Source organism: Leopardus geoffroyi, chromosome C2 (genome assembly GCF_018350155.1).
Source record: "Leopardus geoffroyi isolate Oge1 chromosome C2, O.geoffroyi_Oge1_pat1.0, whole genome shotgun sequence".
NCBI lineage: Eukaryota > Metazoa > Chordata > Mammalia > Carnivora > Felidae > Leopardus > Leopardus geoffroyi.
Window position 1 is genome coordinate 125,185,332 of NC_059333.1, and position 21,816 is coordinate 125,207,147.

General features: G+C 37.7%; 1 protein-coding gene across 3 annotated transcripts in view; it reads right to left on the reverse strand.

The window, feature by feature from the left end:
- ARMC8 (armadillo repeat containing 8) overlaps window positions 1-21,816 on the reverse strand; it is a 108,709-nt gene that overhangs the window by 26,746 nt on the left and 60,147 nt on the right. For all 3 annotated transcript variants that reach the window (XM_045503522.1, XM_045503523.1, XM_045503521.1), the window contains 4 exons: window positions 20,978-21,073; window positions 4,192-4,274; window positions 3,798-3,879; window positions 250-336 (listed from right to left, as the gene is read on the reverse strand). In XM_045503522.1, the coding sequence (XP_045359478.1) occupies window positions 250-336; window positions 3,798-3,879; window positions 4,192-4,274; window positions 20,978-21,073 (348 nt within the window). The remainder of the gene's footprint in view (window positions 1-249; window positions 337-3,797; window positions 3,880-4,191; window positions 4,275-20,977; window positions 21,074-21,816) is intronic.

The window sequence follows — 21,816 nt, forward strand, 5'->3', positions numbered from 1 at the left end:
TTGTGGGCAGTTTAGGTTAACTGTAAGCTACAATATCTTTTAAATAAGCTTCATATGCCAGACAGAAAAGGGAGAATAGGAAATTAAAACCGTATTTTGAAAAATGATTTAATTTGCATGCACACCCCTCATCAAACAATTCAGAAGTAGTTTTTAAACCCCAATCCTGCAATTTCAGTTAACTGCTGTGAAAATTATTTGACTAAGCTCTAGACTGGGCAAAGCCTAGGAAGAGAAATTGATACTAACCTCTTTGCTTGGAGAAAATTCAAGAAGAAGATTACATAGCATGGAAGATGCTACTACTAGGATTTCATCTGGTGCATTTTGTAAAACCTATGGAATTTAAAAAAGGGATGCTATTAATGGTTTGGAACAATGAAGGTGAGATCATAAGAACAAATGAGAACCAAACACAATTTATCTTGTAACCTGACTTTTCATATCGGAGAAAGAGTTAGGGAAGATCCACTTGATACCGTGTCAAACCTTACCTGGTGCTCTAATTATGACTAAGACCCTTGCACCTATCTTGCAGGAGAAGCTACAGCCCCACTGCCAGGATGGCAGGTGCTGCACAGAAAGAGACAAACACAAGTCAGGGAGGGGGTGCTCTATACGACAAGTGTGAACACCATAGGATGGCTTTGGGACAAGTTAGCTCCATTTACTCCATCACATCAGACCACTTATGAAACCACAAAGTTGCCCTAGGGCCTGAAACATTCTGATGTATGTTGTCTCTAGAAGGACCTGTTTGACCAAGAGCATGGATGAGTCAAGCTACTACACAGCTAGGGAAATGTGGGGACTGGTTTTCAGCACTGGAATCACAGCCCTGGTCCCAACCCTAATCCACTTACTAGATGTGCTCAAGTTTACTTAAATATGCTCAAGTTTACTTAACCTCTCTGAGTCTCTGAATTGAGGAAAACTGCACTTCCTTCGTAGGATTTTTGAAGATTAAATGTGATACGGTGAATGTTAAGGGAAGCAACATGAGAATAAAGAACACAGACTTCCTGAATGCAAACTTCAGTTCCAACACTAAGTAAGTATACTAATTCCTTGGCTGTAAAGTGGGGATAATGGTATTGTTGTGAGAATTAACATGTGAAAAAATTTTAGAACAGTAACTGGCACACAGAAATGCAAGTTTTTAAAGTTAATTTATTGTCATAACTGTTATCATCCACATATAACAGGTATGAAGTAAACAAACTGCCATGGACTCTCACTCAACTCGGAAGACAGCAAAGCACAATGACAAGTGTTCGTCACCATTAGCTGTTATCAGAACCTGTGGTTTCTAGATTCTAAGAGAGAAGGCTTCAGAAACACCACCACTTATATGGAATATCCACTTCAACTAAATCCTCTGCACCAGCCATCAGATCAGGATTGGACTCATGATCCCAAAAGTAATCTTAGAAGATCTAGTTATACAAACTGGAAATGGATCATCACAAAAAAAAAATTCAGAGTTAAACATGTTATCTGCTTTCTTCAGCTAAATCAAGTCTGAAGTTCCCAAGAATAAGCAAGAATTACAAAATAGAAATAGTTCTTTTAAGATAACGCATTTTAACTCTCCTGTGCACCGTTACCTAGTTGATGAAGATCAAATCTCATATACTATGCATCCTGATCTCTGTGTTTGCCACAACCCCCTCTGAGATTATGTATCTTCCCTTGCCATATCCTTCCCTTCCTATATCCCTCAGGTACACGCCCTACCCGTTCTTTAAGCTTGTCCCCATTCCACAAGCTCCCTTGAAGCCCTTCCAGTCAGAAGCTGTTCCATCTTCCTCTGAACACCTCCTGCCTTAGTTTCTGACCTTTCCTAGGAGCCTTATTACGGCCCACTATTCAAGTTCTTTGTGCAGTCATGCCAATCTCCTTTGCTATTAACAAGTTTAAGCTTCTTAAAGGACTAATCTATCTATGGTCTAATTTATCCTGGCCCCTATCAACTGAATGGCAGTGCACAAAAGGGGTGCTCAAAGAATGTGAATTAAGAAAAACAGGGGTGCCTGGGTGGCTCAGTTGGTTGAGTGTCCGACTTTGGCTCAGGTCACGATCTCAAGGCTTATGAGTTTGAGCCCCGCGTCGGGCTCTGTGCTGACAGCTCAGAGCCTGGAGTCTGCTTCGGATTCTGTGTCTCCCTCCCTCTCTGGCCCTCCCTTGCTCATGCTCTGTCTCTGTTTCTCTCTCTCTCTCTCTCAAGAATAAATAAAACATTTAAAAAAATTAAAAAAAAAAGAAAAAAAAATCATTTTGCAAAAATTATACTACTTAGAATCATTGGTAGAAATAAGTGAGTGCCTACCAAGGCTTTAAAAAGTTGCTTTACCATTAAGAGACTGTTAAAAACTGAGAACAAACTGAGGGTTGATGGGGGGTGGGAGGGAGGGGAGGGTGGGTGATGGGTACTGAGGAGGGCACCTTTTGGGATGAGCACTGGGTGTTGTATGGAAACCAATTTGACAATAAATTTCATATATTGAAAAAAATAAAAATAAAAAATAAAAAGTTGCTTTAATAATTGACTTTAAAAATACTATTCGTTGTTATATAGAGATTAATACACTTTTATCGAGTTTTATTTTCAAATGAGGTAACAATGATAAAAACAGGATAGATTCTATGAAAATTTTAAAAGCATTACTCAATGTAGTGTAAGATATAACACTGAAATTCAGAAGCAGACATCTAACACTGACCAAACAGAATTTCACCAAAATAAGGACAAAAAATGACAACAAATAAAATTTTTAATTAAAATCAAATGCCTATTCTTCTATAGTTTGCTAACCAATAGTTGAAAACATAGCAAAGCAAAAGGGGAAAAAAATCAATAGCCATGCAAACAGCCTTTGAACAGAAACCTAAAAGTATCTGAAATAAATCAATGATTTACTTCCAAGCTTTTAGTATTACATTTTGTGCAACAAAGTAGTAGTTTGATACACTCACATGTACCCAAGTGAACGAAATCCTTCTACATGGCTCACCAAACCTTTGCCCAGGTAGAACTAGCTAGAAACAGCATGTTGTTCCATTTCCGATTCATATGAGCTGAGCAATTAGAGAAAATGGCTCCAGAGGAAATATTTGGGAATTATTTTGGGAAACAGGAGAGCATCAAAAAAAAAAAAAAAAAAAAAAAAAAAAAAAAAAAAAAAAAAAATGGTGGACCAGAGACCAAGTTGACCTATGGTTCTGTAATATATCGGGGGGGGGGGGGGGGGCGGCGGACATCAGCAGCCACCTGATGCCTAGTTGAAGTCTTGATTCAGACTTATTTGGCCTGAATGACTTTTTTGTTTTTGGCCCTCAAGGAAAGCTATAAGACCAAAGAAGTGATATTGGTGTAGAGAAGCAGAAGATAACACTGTGGTAAAAAAAAAATATCCAGGGATTCCCAAAAGACTAGGAACAAGTTATATCTCTAAATGGCTGATTTCTTTCCTTCTTATAATTAAAAATTACAAAGACTTTGGATCAAGTCTAAAGTGTAATAATACCAAACATACAAGGAGATAAGATGAAAAACTAAACTTTCGTTTAAGAAAAGATAACTAGGCACCTGTTTCCCTGTCACACTTGAGATGCTGACCCTGGAAACAGGTTCAGCAGACCTTGAGATGCTTACAACATCAGATTTGAGGAGATAAATATTCAAAATGTTTTAAACAAACATCAGCCCTGCTCCTAGACCGGGAGGGCGGTCAGCTACTACCTCAACTCACGAAAGACTCTGTCGGAATGGATGCTGCTTGCTGCTTGCTTCTTACCTTCATTAAAGGTTTCCACACAGCATGATCCTGGAAACTGGTTCGAAGCTGCTGCACAGATCTAGATAAACTGTGCAAACATCTACAAAGAACAATCAAAATTAGCTTCAAAAGAAGCTCAAACTTTTACTTTTCAAACACACTGCTTGGCATTTCACTAATTACTGATATGCACTTCAAGTATATCTATAGACATTGTTAATTCAACTACTTCAGGGCTTCACGGGCTTTTCAAGCTAGCTTCTCTGTTAAACGATGCTACACACTGTATGAGTTCACCTGAGAATACTTTTGAGTAACATTTGGATTCTGCGCTTACTCAGTGAAGGTCCGGAAAGGAAACAGGTTAAACACACGGCAAAGGGTTTTTATTCAGACCATTTAAAGCTCATACCTGACGGCAGCTAACCGCACCTTGACACTAGACTCAGACAAGCCAGTCACAATTCGGTCCATCATATTTTCAGTCTCAATGATCTGGAGAAAAAGGTTAATGCTGCATAAATAACAACATGAAGACGACAAATTTCACTGCTTGTAAATGCAAGTATGTTAATACCCATTAGACGTTTAATGTTGTTTTTAGCAAGAGTTTTGACCCCTGGAACGATCATTTTGTGGTGGGGGTAGGCAGCTAGCTCATCAGAAATATCTGATGAAATACCTTTCATCAGAAAGGTAGTACTACCCACTAAGGACCTGCCAGAATGATAGGCATTAAGGGAGCAGGTTTTTTATTTTTTACAAACACTGAAAACAGTAGCTACATGGCATAAATATTGCAGAGGTGTTGCGTAAATAGTATTGAGAAAAAGTAAAAGATATAACTGAATTATCATTGGGCAGGTTCCTGCCAGAGTGAGATTCTAGAAAAATCGTAGTCCACACTCAGCCCTTTATGAAATCTGCAAGTTTCTGACAGAGCCAACCTGTGACTACTTTCTTACCAAGCAAATGGAAACTAAACTAAATATTTAGAAAAGTAACCCCTGCCATCTTTTTACTGTAACTCTATGTCCTGTTACTGCAGTCAGAAAGCTTTTTTTGCTTTTTAATTTAAAAACAAGATAGCTTACAATCTTCCTTCATTTAAGCAATGTATACATACAAAATAAATACTGTGTGGAAGAAATTAAACTTAACTTGCATGGTCCTATGGACAAACCATATATTAGAAACAATACTAACACAATCCCAACAAAAATGTTAACAAAAAAACCTAATATTCGTTAAGTACGTCTATGTGCTAGGCAATGTGCTAATAAGCTTATTACATTATCTGATTGAACCCTTTTTCAGGCATTATTATGATTATTCTCATCAGCATATTGGGAAACTGAGGATTCTAGATGATATAGAGTTTGCCTGGGATTACAAAACTGAGAGGAACCCAGGCATCTGACTCCAGAGTCCTGATGCTTAGCCATGCTTGTGATATGGCTGTGGCTACAGAAGTGTGCCTGTGTTCACAAGGTTGTCCCCAACATGAGTGACACATTAATGGGAATCCTCACTCCCACCTAGGAGAACACCTGGCTGGGAGAACACTTGGAAAGATCAACCTGGGGAGCTTAAAAAACAAAACCAAAAAACCTCAGGCCAATTAAATCAGATTCTGTGGAGTAGGGTTCAGGCACCTGTTGGCAGAGTCCAGTGCGTAGCCAAGGCTAAGGATCACTGAGCTAGACCAAAATGACAGGAGTTAGAAGGCTGACCTCAGAACAGGAGCGGGTGGGAAATCTCCAGATGTTCAAGCCAAATGGGAAGAGAAAACAGTGTTGAAATTAACAGTAGTGGGGAGAAAAATACCAACTATTAAGAACATGGAACCATACTTTAGCTATGGAAGAGGAATAATTTTTTATGTATCAATTTGCAGGTTTCAAAGTGACAGAAGAAAACGTACATATTGATCTACTCCTCTCCCCAGACCAAATATAATCTCACCCTTACTTGTATGCACATCACCCTGTCCTGTTCCTTCTAGGCCCTCAGCTTCTATCTACTTTTGACCCTCACAGACCTTGCTCCCTGACCTGTATGCCCTGCTCAGATACACCACTTAGTAGGCAGATTCCCCGTTTCACTGTCCTTCCACCACTCATTCCTGCTTCATATCCCAGACCACTGATACTACAATGGAAGTCACCAAATCTGGCAGCCTGGTCTCAGTGTATGCTATCCCACCTCAGCAGGACCTTCATTCCTGGGTCCATCAGTGCTGCACTGACCGGCAAGAGATTCCAATATCCCCTAGGATGGTTGCTTCCTATTTCAAATTCTTCCCACCTCCTCATGCTCTAACTCCCTCTGTGCCCACCTCATTTTTGCAGCGACCTTGCTTTCTTCCTGGGACACAACTTCCTACTTCTCACTAATATGTCTCCAATATTTCTCTTTACTCTTTGTTGAAGTGGGGTATTTCAAGCTCAAAGCCCTTCCACCCTGATCCAGCAACTACTTTCCACACCTCTTTCTTGCATCTTTATTCTGCCCCACCCCACTGGATCCTTCTCGGGCTACCCCACTGCCCATTTCCACCTTGACTTAAAAAAGACACAAGTGCCCAAACTTTAACCTCTTTAAGCTACAGTCCTCTCACCCCTTCCCTCCCTGAAATGGTCGCATGTCCCAAGGCTCTGCCCATCTCTCATCCTACGTATATGACAAGGCTGTGACTTCAAAAGCAACTTGATATTCCCTCATCTAAGATTCTTTATTCCAAGAATAAAGTGGTGGTGCCAAGGGGTGGGAGCATATGACTACTCTCCAAGAGCTGATTATTTTGAAGATGGTACTTTGGAGATAGAAAACAGTTATTAGACTGGCTGCAGGTGCTTAGGAAACCTGATTAGGGGTAAGACTTGAAAGAAGCTTCTAGAGGCACCGGGGTGGCTCAGTCAGCTGGGCATCCGACTTTGGCTCAGGTCATGATCTCATGGTTCATGAGTTCGAGCCTCGTGTTAGGCTCTCTGCTGACAGCTCAGAGCCTTGAGCCTGCTTCAGACTCTGTCTCCTTCTCTCTGCCCCTTCCCCACTCACACTCTCTCTCAAAAATAAACATGAAAAAAATTAAAAAAAAAAAAAAAAAAAAAGAGGCTCTAGATAATGTTTACTGGCCACATCCAGCCAAAGATGTAAATCTGCCAAGGGACAAGTGTAGCAATCATTAGGCATATAGATTTGCTCTATAATCTTGATCAACTCACTTGACCTCCCTGGGCCTTCAGTAAAATCAGGGAAGAGAGCAATGATTATCTGACTTCCCCCCCAAAAATCACGTTAGATGGGGCAAAATTATCACATTGTTCAGAAGTGACATGGGAAACAAGGTACGGTAGAAAAGACAAGATAGTACAGGTCTAGTTAGGAGGTCAAAATCAGGGAGCGGGCAATTAAGAGCAAACAGGGCACAGCTCCTATTTACATGCCCACATTTACTTATTTATTCAGTAAATACCTGAATGCTAGACATGGTTTTAAAACTTGAAGACAAAATGGTGAGGGAGAGAAAGCCCTTGTTCCCACCAAACTTACAATGTAGGATAAGCAAGTGCAATGAACTATTTAATGAGTGCTATGACACTCTATGGAATCTATGGAAACTATGTTAGCAAAAAGCACTTTAGGGATGACAGAGGCCATACGGTTTAAGGCAGACAGAGTGAATTAAGCATCTACAAATGGTGAGAGGAAAAACATCCATTCTCAGACTAGGATGTTTTACTACTGGCTGGGAAATGGCCATCAATGACCTTACCCGAGAATATTGAGGCTTAGGCCAGCAGACAGTGGAGAACTATGTTAGCAAGGCAGTCATTATAACCATCAGAGCAGAGCCTCATGCTTTAAGTTTCCTGGGGGTGTGGTGAACGGTATTTTGGAGATGGAGAATAGCTATATTCTGGCTGCTAAACCTTTCCCCTGTGTTAGGATATAAAATAGTAGGACTATTTGGAGGTATCTTCTCTTTTATGTACAAGGTGACCCTTCTTAGGTTACAGTCTATCCAAATGTCTACAGTAGGAGGTCTGGATTTGTAACCAAACTTGTTGTGGAGAGACTTTAGTAACCCTGCTAAAGTTCTCGAAAGCCCACTACTTGAATGCCTGGTCTACTTTCTCCATCAAAGTATCAGTCTAGGAGCAAAATAATGCAAACTCAGAATGTGAATCTAGGATTCCGATCCACAAAGGTATTCTAAGAGCCTATGTGAATGAGCAACATGATCTAACTATGGTTTTGTATTCTTGAGGGTACTGAGGTCATCTGTGCAGGGATAAAAGGAGCATGATAGTGAATATACTGACCAAAATAAAGATAAAAATGTGATTATAAGGCAGAGAAAGGTTTGGAATCAAATTCAGAGACAAAATTTTCAGGTCACCTGGGAAGGAGTTGGCATTGGCTGTTGCCATAGCACTCTGACCCCCATGAAGGTCTAATAGAGTATCAGATAACTTTTCAGACCTGGGGTTAGAAAGCCAAGCACAATAAAACATGTTCTCCATGGTGCCTTTCAACAACTTCGGTACTGTGCTACAAAGCCTTGATAACGATGGAGAGCCAAGTCCCAGCCCCTGCAAAGGATTGGAGGTCTTTCCAGCCTATAAGAGCAATGCCAAGTAAAGCTTGAAATTGTTCTGCCTCATGATTCTTGCTGGAGATTCCCCAGCCACAGTTCAGCAAATACGCCCTATGGCACAGCTTGTGAATTTGCTTTAAAAAAAAAAAAAAAAAAAGGGAAGGAAAGGAGGGAGAAGTGCCTCTGTTACACAGACACTGTGCCTGACCAGGAATATAAGTAGTGGATGAACCTTCAGAGTGGAAGTGCCATTTCTCTTTCTTTGCTCTTCTCAGGGGCCTGGGTTATAAATTTAACTACAGAATTAACTCATAAAAGAATGCTGCATTCTTAATTGATCAAGTTTTAGGTCAATGGAACAGGTGCTATGCATTTCTCTGCTGGTGTCTTTAGTCTTCATGACCACATGCTTTTGCTAAGCTTTTTTTCTCTGTCATTGTGGCTCTTGCAGGGGTAGATGAGGATCTGACACTTCTGTTATTGGGACAGGAGAACCCTATGGCCTGTGGGAGTAAAGGGCAGTCAGCCTAGAAGGTGCATGGGGGAAATGCAGAACCCAGATAATCCTAAGGTTCCTGGAACACATGGGAATGTTAATAAGATGAAAATGGCCTTGGCTTATAAGGAAATTCCCTAGTCTTCAATGAGCTCTAGTGAACTCACATTTTAGTTGTGGCCAAGTCATATACCATCTTTTCCTCAGAGCATATGAAGAACTGGAAGAGTCAGAATTAAAAACAAGACCCAACAATTCTTCCAGCATGACCCTGGATGAAGCATTTTCCAGTACTAGCAACTTCAGATTGGACTTTGAACTGTGATCGAAATAGGTCAAGCAGGGGATGCGAAAACCAGGCAGATTCTTAGTGGTGTCAAGAAACTTCTTAGACAGCTCAAAGTGGGTGGGTATGGAGTTAAGGGAGTTGGATGGTGAAGTGGGCATTTTCTTAACATCAATTATTTATGCTAATGTGCACAATGGCCAGGCAAATACAATTCAATTCCAGGTAGGCTAAATCCCAGAAAGTTTTAACAGAGGATGACAAGAGAGAACTGGTCAGAAAGAGTGAAGACTTGGAATCAAACTCTGTAAGTCAGAAGAGGCAGTTCTCAGATCTAAACAGTATGTTATTAAATCCAGAAAGTCTAGTTAAAGCAGCAGGGACTAGCAGCCAAGCAGGATGCAGCACATGGAGGTCAGGAAGAAAGAGTAGGTCTGACAAGGAAAAAGGATCTACAATAGACACTGAACCTATTAGGTGTGGATGGCGACTCTTTCGTCTAATAAGCGTTGATGTAGAGGAGTCCCAGGGGCCACTATTTATGGTCTAGCCCCTCCTAAAACTTATTTTTCTAACGTCAGTGAAATCAAGAGACTCGTTTTAGAAACAGGGTATAGGCTGGAAGGATGGAGAGGGGCCATGAGATGACAAGACAGACCCTAAAGTGAGAGAAGCATGTACAACCAGCTCATTTGGTGGACTGAGTGGAATCAACAGGGGTCTGGAGAGGGATCCATTCCTAAAAATGGAAAACCAAACTTTCCCTAGGTTTTAGGAAGTGACCATACTGATTTTGCCACAGAATACTTAACCAAAAGACATGATGCCATGCATATCATGGAAATGCACTTAATATTTCTAATTCTTGAGTACATCCTTCACCAATTCCTTTATTAAAACAAAAGAGCAAAACACACACATACCCCAACAGCACATGGCCTCCCATGAAACAAACAAGGGGCAGCTGCAACTCCTGCTCCTGAACAGGTTCAGCTGGGAAACCAATTCTCTGACTACACTCTTCTCAATGCCATTGAAAGTAGCAGACTTAACTATCTGAAAGAATTAAACATAGGTATGGTAATTTTTTGGTTGAAAAATGTTAAAATCTGAAGAGGATTTAGAAATAAATTCGTCCAACTTCTTTAGTTCATCAAAGAGGTCTCTGCAATTCAGGAAGATTAAGTCACTGGTCAAGGTTCTCTAGGCAAATGGGGACAGGGCTAGGGCTCCACTAGGTTTCCTTACTTCTAGTTTAAGGTCCATTCCACTTGTGCTTAAGGATGAGATTTTTGCTTAGCCTTAGTAACTAAATTGAGATCTGACTTGGAAAACTGGGGAAAAAAGAGAAGTTAAAAAGTTATCAGTGCTAAAAATAAATAAATACATACATAAAGTTATCAGTGATATGGAAACTACAGTCTATATACTGACATCCAAGGCCAATAAAAACTAGTACACTATAGTGTACTATATACACTATATATAGTCATATAGAGGTCATAGTTAATAAACTGAAGAGCCAAGGTGAGGAGGCGGGAACAGGTACAATTCACAGGGCCTCCCAGAAAGAAAATGACAAATCAATGATTCAGCTTGCCTGGGGGTAAAAATGCCAAAGGTTGAGAGAATGGAAGCCAATGGGGAAAAGATAAGCCAAAAAACACTGTGAAGAAACCAAAAGAGTTCCACTGACTTTTCCATTCAATTCCCTGATGATCTGATCTCCATTGTAGAATCAGGATCTAGCTTCCACAGATACTACCTAAATAGAACTAATACTCTACTGTTTTCAGGCCAAAAGCTCCATTTGTTCTAGATGAGAATAGTAGACTTCCCACCCACAGCCTATTCTCTGTGATATTTTTGCCACTGCTCCAATGTACAATTTTCTGACATTTTCCTCAAGCAAATATTTTTAAAATAAAGGGTAGTTTTTAACCAAAGGCTCTTTTTTTCTACAAGAGCTTCTCTTAGGACAAATCACTGATCAACACATATTCTGGAGTCTCACTAAACATTTTACAAAGTATTTCTTCCATTCTCTCAGTCTTCCATCGCTCTCTACTCCCACATTTATACCAAATTTCTCTAACTTAATGATCTTAGGAGGTAGGGAGTGGCAGGAGATAGTTATCTTCTCTGAGGCAGAGAAGCGAAGAAAGAAAGCATTCTAAGAGTTGATCCTCAGGGCCTCATTTTCTTCCTTTCTCTGGAAGGCAGTGAACTAAATTAACACCTAACCCCTCCTATAGGCCTAATGGGAACAACAGCACTTCACTTTAAGAGTGAGGTCAAGGTGGAAGGGGTTCTTAGAGTGGGCCCATTCTAAAGCTTCTATAGTTCATTCTTGCTTTTAAGTCCCTTTAGGTAGTATTTTGTAATTTCTACCTCAGGACCTTTTTCTCTTAATAGCTGAGCAACTTTCACTTATGTTAAATGTTTAGAAGAAATACTCAAAATTCTTAACTTTTCTGTGCTTTGGAAAGAAGTGGGAGCTCTCTCTTGGCCCAACTTCTTTTTCCCCTAAAACCAAACACAGTGTGTCAGAAATACTTATGATATCTAAAAATAGATCAACACTATGGAAAAATATTTCTCTATATATAACAGTCTGATTTTTAAAGCTCAATCATCAACTTAATGGAAGGACATAAATAGCTGCTGACTTATATTAGTACATAAATAAAACCATTAAAAATTACTTCTCAAATAACAGAACTAGAAACTTCCTTTCCATCTTTTACTGTTTTCCATGGATCTGAATAATGGATTGCCAAGAACTGTGCAAACGATGGCTCTGCTCAGCCCCTATTCCTCTATATACACAGCCATGCATGCAACAGTGTTGATTACCCCATAGGTTGGCTGACTGAATTTTAATGTCCAGACATACACAATTTATTCAATAAACACAAGCATAGCATCTACTATTTGCCAGGTAATGCTTCTATGGAGTTTATATCCTAGTTACGAACATTATAGCTTAACGGATAACTATTAAAAGAAGATACAAGTTGCCTTAAGTTTAAATCTGTTCTATAAGAAAGCTATCTTGGGGCGCCTGAGTAGCTCAGACGGTTAAGCGTCCCGACTTTGGTTCAGCTCATGATCTCACGGTTAGTGAGTTCAAGCCCCGTGTCGGACTCTGGGCTGACAGCTCAGAGCCTGGAGCCTGGTTCAGATTGTGTCTCCCTCTGTCTGCCCTTCTGCTGCTTGCACTCTCTCACATTGTCTCCAAAATAAACAAACATTAAAAAAAAGTTTTTATAAGAAAACTATCTACAAAATAAAAGCTGAAACAGTACCTGTCTGACATTAATTCTGGATGCTTCCTTTCTAGAATGCTAGTTTACAATGTGATCACATCTAGACAGTGCCCTTAGAAAAACATTTCCAAATGATGTAGAACAGAGATATGAAGATCCTTCATTCTGTGGGTCACAACTTCTGAAAATGATTTTAATATTTTACAAAGGGAAGGTGAAGCTGCTTTCAAATAAACTTTTTTCCCCACAAATAAACCCTTATTTGAGATGGACTATTATATAAGAGATGGACTCTTCCAGATTCATTCATAATAGCTATTTTAATTACAGCTGTATCTTAATCATATCTGGCTGTACTGATCATGATAAAATTGGCTTTCAATGTAGACAATGCTTTTTATTGCACACATAAGGTACTGGAATTACCACATAGCAATTAGTGTCTCATCTCCTTAACTACTTTAGGGTGTAAGCTCCTAGGGGCACCTGGGTGGCTCAGTCACTTAAGTGTCTGACTTTGGTTCAGGTCATGAGCTCACGGTTCATGGGTCCAAGTCCTGCACTGGGCTCTGCACTGATAACTCAGAGCCTGGAGCCTACTAGAGATTCTGTCTCCCCCACCTCTCTGCCCCTCCCCTGCTTATACTATCTCTCTTTCAAAAAAACAAAAAAACAAAGAAAGCCAGATGAATAAATGGAAATAAAGCATCTCACTACACAGTTTGTACCAAAAACTATGTGAGAGAAAAGACACATTTTCTGAATCTGATGTTTTTAACCAGCTAATACCAGCTATTAAGTTCCCTCAACTGAAAGCATTTTCAACTATTTTAGACTATCACACATTCTCCTGTAAATTTTCTTGCCATTGTATACCATAATTTGGCTCTAGTAATGGTATTTAACTGTACATGAATAAAGTTATCATTAACAGCATGGGCTTTGGAGTCAGAGACTGGGATATGATATAGATGCTATCACTTACAATCCGGGTGGCCTTGGTCACACTGCTGATTTCCTAATCTGCAACAGCTATCTCACAGGGTCGTAGGAGGTTTAAGGGTGATAACATGCCAATGCTTAGCACAGTGTCTAACACACAGTAAATGCTCAATAAATGGTAGCAGTTATGTTAAGTTAGGTTTCCTAAATAGGTTATCACTTGATATAAGTATCTGAGTTATATAAGTTTTGTATGCCCCCATACCATGTAACATAATGCTTCATATGTTGTAAAGGCTGAACAGATGTTTAATACATGAACTGGATCTTTATTTTTCTCTTTGGGATGGTGAAAAATCTTATTCAGGCAACTTTGCTAACCAATATACAGAATCTAATAACATTTCCTACATAACTATTATCCAATTTGTCTGGGGTCCATTATATGCCAAAATCATTCAAACAAGGGAATCAACATGTAGAAAAGTATCCAGTAACAATATCCTATCATCAACACTTGATAATGCCTCTTTTGCAGGAAGTTAGACAACTGACCTCTCCCCCCTCCTGTGGCTTTGGTATGGTCCCATCTTTCTATATAGTCCATTACAAAGAGGCAAATGGGAATCAGAGTTTTTCACCACACCGGTTTATGGTCATTTATATTTAGCTATGCATTACCAGCATAAGGTGAGCCATTTTTTTCTGTAAAGGGCCAGATAGCAGATATTTCAGGCTTTGTGGCCTTAATGATTGTGTCACTAAGTACTCAATCTGCCACTGTAGTGGAAAACAGCCATAGGCAACACAAACAAAGCAACATGGTTTTATTCCAATAATACTTTACGAATATTTTGTCAATTATATTTCGATAAAACTGAAAAAAAGAAAAAAAAACTTTATGGACACAAATTTGAATTTGATTTTTCAAATGTCAGGAAATATTCTTCTTTTGATTTTTTTTCCCCCACCAACCATATAAAAATGCAAAAACCATTCTGAACTGGCAGGTTACAGAATTATCACATAGGTAATAAGTACCTACAGGCTATTGTTTGCCAAGCCCTATACTAGCATTTATAATTCTGGGGAAAAGTGTAGCAGCAATGGTCCTGGTTCCTTACCACAAACTTGACTTTCTTAAGGTCTACTACTCCACAAATATTGTATCATCCCATACATTTCATTCATTTCCAGGGAGAATGTTCTGAAAACCCAACTAAGTTACTAATTTTAGAGCTCTACAGATCTAATAAAGATATTTTAACGCATTTCTTGGTTTATAAGATATGCCTTGTCAGACTGTAAACAAAATAACCAACTTGTAGTTCATACTTTAAGAATAAGAACTGTAACTCATTGGTTAACGCAACTACAGTACCACAACTAATAACAGAACACTCAATTTTATGTCTCCATTTAATGAAACTCTGAAATAAAAATTGATTACTTCATTTTATAAATACCTCTATTATGTATATAGCATTATCACTCCCAGGTTTGCTTCTTTCAGTATGCTGAAGGTCAACAGTCTCAATTATGTGGGCAAGTGGCAAAACCTGGTGTACTGTCCCAGTTAACTCTTTAAAAATACTTACCATCATGAAAGAATGTTGTAGAGTTCGTTTAAAATTCTTTGGTAGATTAGCCTTAAGAAGATAACTAACAATTTAACCACAGATTACGTCAAGGAATTCTGAATTCTGCATGAATTTTATTATTCAATAGCAGAGCCAAGTCCTGAAGAGTGCTACTTCTGTGGTACCGTCGAAAACCTTCAAAATGTTCAAGGCGTTTGCTTCAACACGCAGGCTAAGGCTCAGAAATAATTCCTTGCATCTGCCCAATTTCATGGCAGAGGCAAATACAGAAATTTGACACTGTGCCTTTTAAATGACCATTTAAAATTACTCAACTTTGCAAAAAATATTTAAAAATATAAATTCATGGTATAATCATACTGTTACCCAGAAGACAAACTAGCAATAAAATCAAGCTACAATGGACGATAAAAATATTCAAAAGTGAAATGCTCAGGCAAGTTTTTCACAGCAGAAAGAGACTAAGAAAAACTGACCTATATTTATAAATATGCTTTAAAATCTTGTAACTTTAAAATTACAGAAGAATTTACATTTGTTCAAAATTTGAACATTTGTATTTGGGTTAGGATTTTATACAAATGATGACCCTTTGGTGAAATGACATCTAAGGCAACCATGAACAGTAATACTTAGATAACCAAAGTTAGGTAGAATTTGGCCTCTTTACTCTTCTCAAGACATCTATTACCTATGATTTTGACCCATTATTGATTTATATTGTAACATACTATTTAACTCCAAGAAACAAATTATATTTGGTGCTTTGGAGAACATGCTACAGCTATACCAAGAAAAAGTTTTAAAAACCAGTATTTTAAAATCTAAGAGTAAAAAGACATCATTACAACTAAAGAAAAGGCTTATGCTTCTGAAATATATTCTTTTTACTAGAATGAGTAAGTTTTGGAAATTTATAGCATAAAATCACTACCTTCATTGTAAACTCTTAAAAATTTATGCCCCAATGCTGTTCAGCTTTTCTAATACACTTGAAAATGTTTATTTTTAATCTTCCAATGAAATCATTTAAGATATTCTAACAAATGCTTCCATTTATTGAGCACCTACAGGCACCATGCTAAATATTTTAAATACATTAGATATCATCCCCACAATGACCCTGCAGATACAACTTCCTTTGCTAGGAAAAAGTGGGTAGAGAGAAATTTTTTGTTTTCCTTTTCTCATTTTTCTCTGCCTTTTCAAAAAAACAAACAAAAAAACTCCATTGTTCAGTTTAAAAAGAAAAAACATCTCACCCTTGGCTACGTTCTTTACATGTAACATACAAACATCTGTGACTAGATGATTTTTTTTTTCCCCCACAAGGAACAAAAACTTAGGATTTCATGTTTTCAATTCTTGAGAATATAAAAGACATGTAGAAGAAATTAAAAATAATAAAAATATTAATTGCCAAATCGATTCCAAGATAGTTATATTGATACCACCATGTGCATTTTAATTGGCTCCCAATAATTCTTTCATCCCCTAGAAAATTCTTACTAGCCATTTCTTACTTTTCTCTGACTTACTGAGGTTTTATTATAAATGCTGAGCTTTAAGGCTATGTCTTACTGCTGTTTACCTCACCTCTGCTTTCCCCTTCCCTCCACCCATTGGGTAATGTTTATACAATGTAGGCAGCTCAATCAATCCAGAAAGAATTAAAACTCTGACATTCATTAATAGGGGAGATATTTTACACAGATGTATAACACTGGTCCAGATTCATACTTGTGAATGCTATGCATTTTTTAAACTCATACATGTAGACACAAAAAAAACCCTAAGAAATAATGGTAAAAATTATTTCAAAATTAAACAACTACTACACCATAAACATGTTCTCTTTGATCTATGTCAAAACGAGAAGATACACCCTTGGGATTGTCTGCCTGTTAAAAAATGGGAATTTCTTGCATTTTCTCTGTGCTAAGTATAGTGAAACTCCTTGCCTATATGATCAGATATAGATTTCCTGTATTTTAAAGCTTGTCTGTTCATATACCTGTGTAACTGCTAATATAGTTATGAAAATTCTTAATGCAGAGAGGCCATATATAATTGGATTAAGGGTGCTTAATGATGCAATTTTGCAGTATGGTTTACTCATCCATCTGTCCATTCATTTTTTTTGTCATCCATTCCTCCTTCAAGTATTTATTAAGTGCAAACTACGCACCTGACAGTGTTGTAGATGCTGGGAATATGGTGATGAGCAAAACATAAAAAAATTCCTGCCCTCATGGAGCTTACATTCTAGTTCCTCAAAAGGGATCTGCAACTAAGATAGAAGTACTCAAAATCCAAGAGGAAAACTTTCTGAAAAGCTCCCTTAGTCAGATACCTTAAAGGAGCAAAGGCTACAATAAGTACTGCATTTAACATTTGTAATGTGTCTTATTTTTATCAAAAATAAAAATCATATCTTATGAAGTTTATTTCCTTGAATTTAATTTATATTTACTACTTATTTTCCTCAATTTACACCTTGTTTATGATAAATTCCTTTAGTTCCTTGAAGAGAGTCAAAGTGAGACAATCCTTTTAAATTTCAAACCTAACTGATGATCAGTAGGTATGAATCAAGTGAGAGTCTTCATAAGAGCAATTTTTTGTTATAAAGGATTTGGCTTCATAATTACAGGACTGTCTGCCAGCACTGCCTTTGCATGACTTAACTGCTGACTGGAGTTTTGACTGGGGATGCCAATACCTAAAATCATGTTAGGTATCTTCTTCCCTTTTTACTGTCCCATTAAATGAACATATGCTTCTCAGCATTAATATGCAGTAAAGGCTGTCATTAGAGACTAGACTTTGCCTGTCCATGGCAGAGATTACAGCTAATCTTTACCTGGCCCTGCTGTCAGTACACTTCCTGCTACTGTGCTCTGGACCCTTCTTCCACTGAGCTCTCAATTGCTGCCTCTGCCCTTGCTTTCTCTGACCAAAATCCTTGAATTACAATTCTAAGTCCATTATGGCCAGGCCTCATCTGTTGTCATGCTCAGTGGTCCTTCATCTTTTCTTGGGGCTTCTCCCTCTTCACATTACAGTCAACATTAAGTAATGTTTTCCACTCTCACCAGCAGAACTTTTCCACCCTCCTTAACTTTCTAACAGGACACTGGGAAAACAGTAAACTTCAGTATGCCACAGAGTGATAATGAACGCACAGCCAGGACTCAGAATACCAACTTTGCTCTGAACAGAAGGATACAGAAAGATCCAAGCATATTAAAGGAAATGCCACTCTGTCTATGGTTTCTGTATTTTCATTTCTATATTTATTCAGCAAATACTTATTGAGTGCTTATTAGGTTCCAAAGACTATTATACAGTTGATTTCTTTTAATGGAAATCCACCAATATTGCTCCAAAGCTGAAGTGGTAAATTTCTAACCTGTAGGTCATATTCAGTCTTTAGCTTAATTTGGTCTACCTCGGAGAGAAGGAGCGAGAAACAGAAAAGCAGGCCTTTAGAAGTCTTTAGAAGCAATAAGATAGACTAACTCTACAAAGCGAGAAGGCCTGTATCTTTCTCCTTTATTGCTATGTATCCCTCTCACTGTCTCTACCTCTTTGCTCTAGTTTTTTCTCTTCTTCATTCCACCTCATTTCTTTAACTGGCCGTTATATGGCAATGGGATATAGGTTATTTTCTGTATTTATTGAATTACATTCCTATTTTTAATTTAAAAGGCAGACCAAATTAACACTTCATATTTTTATCCTAAAACAGTCTTTTTGTTGCTTTTGTTTGGAGGAGTGGGGAGAACAGGGCTACAGTCCTCGAAATTTCTTTCACAGATTCTCTACTCAATTAACTCAGTAACTGAAATTCCACCTTGGCAAGCAAAAATATTGCATTAAAAGATAAAACAATAATAAACATTGTACTTCAAGAATCTACACAAAAAAAGGATACAGAGTTTATAAGGCATAAGTGTAAAAGGTAAATAACTATTTCATGAAGAAAGCAAATAAAAATCTACTCAGATAATTATTTCAACAACAAAAAAGGAATAGAAATAAATGCATTCAAAGGAAGAGTTATCATTTACCAATTTTTATACACTGAAAATAAGGATTCTCCACTCCTAAGAACCATTTTCATGCAGATTTTTATCACAAATTATATATTTTCCATTTGACAATTTCTCTCTTCAGTAGTTGCTATAAACTGTAAATTATTCCAACACTTAATTTCCCAGGATTAAATATCTTCCTAAAAACTCTATAATCCCCATCACATAAGAATGTCACAGTATCTTTTCTTTATCACACAAAAAAAATATAATAATTATAACTTATTCTTTATTTGTCATCTTTCTACAGAAATTATCAAGATTTAGCCTTGCCAGGAAATTATACACATTATGAATACAAGCTTTAATAGACTACTAATCAGACTACTGTATTCCAAGTATTTCTATAGAACATGATATCACAAATTAAGTCATTAATTCCAAAACAGTAGTTTATTAACAAAAAAGTACAAAGAAGTACAAATGGACATCCTACTTTCCCCCATTATGGTCCATCTATCTATCTCCCTTTCAGTCCATGGCACAGCCTTCTTGAGCTAAAAGAATAGGCAAAATACTTCTCTTTCCAATGGGCCTAATAACCATCCCCAAACAAATCATTACGTATTTAAGTTATACAGTCAATGTCAATTTTTAAAAAATGTTTTATCTATATGAGTTGCTATAAAAGCCTCTTCTTCCCTTGCAATATATCATGTACCTAAACTGAATGAAACATATCAGCACCAACATTCATAAATCATGCTTAGATACAGGGAATATCAGATCATTAGCATATTTGCCTTGAAGTAACAGATGACGAATGAAAGCGTAGAAGTGTCAAAAGGGATTTTCATAGATATTTACTAAAACACTTCAAGTCAAAAACATCTTGTTAACTAAATTGAGGTACATGGAAAACATTCAGGTTAGTTGTGTTTTTTGCACTGATTTTTAAATCAAAGCTACTCACATATCTCATCTATTATTTCAATTTTCTTCAGCAATGGTTCCTTTTCAATTTATTTCAATAAACCTACAGTTATTCCATACTTCTTGTTCTACAAGCCCAAAGTACTTCTCTGAATCACAGTAAATTCCCAATACTTTTCGATTTTTCTCACAGGGCTACAGATGGGAGATTTAGTGAACTGCCATGTTCAGTAAACAATGCTCAATTTGCTCTTTCGGCTATAATTCTTCAAGACAGAACATGTGGATTAATTTACTGATGTTCCTAAAAGCCATGTGTAAAATTTATCTTACATTTTTTTTGAATGGGAAGCTCCAGCCTTTTCGTTTGTGGAGGCAGCCAGGTCAGAGCTTACTACTACACTTTAGTCCCTGCCTATAACTAGTCTCATGAAGAACAGGAGTTCAGTGTTAGACTAGACTATAGTAACATAAGGTACTATATCAGTGAAACATTTTTGGGGAACTGGAAAATTCAGATGACCACTCACTAAACATAAAATCATTATTCCACAAAGATTTTATTCACATCAAACTTGCACAGTAGCAAAAAAAAATCAAAACATAACTAAGCCACATATCAAAGAACAATATACAATAAGGATTTGAATTTCTCAATGGCATTGGGAAGTATTTCCATAAATAACATTTACAATTCTAGTGTTAGATCTTTCAAGGTGTCTGAAGCTTCACAGTGCTAGAATTGATTTTTATCAACACATGCAAAAATGTGCAACATAATAATTCATATTAATGACAGAAAAAAGCACGCCAGTTATTTGTCATTCCAGCACGGCCATGCCACTCTATGTTCTAAAAACAAACAACCCCCCAAATCCGGGTCCCATTCATTCTTCAATTATGCCTTTAGTCACTCTGCTTTATTATATTCAAACAGTCACTGTTAGTGCTCTTCACCACGACTTTCAGGCTGACGTCACTCCCTGCCTGCTGGCTGTCAGGACTGGGGGACGCCCCTCTCCCAGACTCACCTTCTTCCGGATGTCTTCATCGTTTGCTCCTAGAGAGGCATAGAGCTTGAATGCAGCCTGGCGGAGTTCATGAGCGTGTTTTAAGTCATGATCAAGCTATGGACGGGGAAACAAAAGGTATATTGCAACTCAGTCTACATATTTAATTTTCAATAAAACTATCTGAGTTGGAAAAAAAATTTAACCACTATTAAGATATTAGTGCTATCATTGAATTCCTGGTTATTTTGGGGTTCTGTTCACATAGGACTGAGCCACTCCTGTGTTTGTGCCAATATGACCTAGAATGCATGCAGTCTGCTTCTGTCTAAAAGTGGACACCACAACGTTTGACACTGGAATGGTATATGAAAGACCTTTGTGAAACTCTGACCCCTAAACAGCGTTCCTAGAGAGTAATTTTAGTGGCATTGATGCTTGCTCACACCAGCTCTTTGAAATGCCCTCCTCAAGAACAAGGCACATTCAGGCCTTTCTAGCCTCAGAATACAGCTGGTAAAACTTGAGTGCTGCTACAGTACTTTTAGAAGGTTTTCTTAAACATGAAGAACAGCGCTGGCCCGATTTCAGTATTTACTAAGATTTTAGAAAAGAGGGAAACCTTTGTGAAAATCCTTAATAAACAATACACCAACGTAATGATTGCTATGTATCTATTACAATTACCTGAGATTTATATTCGGAGGCTTTTTTGATACATTTATTAAAATTACTTACTGGTATGAAAACAATTAATGCTAACTTTACACATGTAAAGTTTTTAAATGATCAATTCTTCCATATACCTGTTTTGTCACTAAACCACCATAGATGTGAAATAGAAGCATGTTCTCACAACA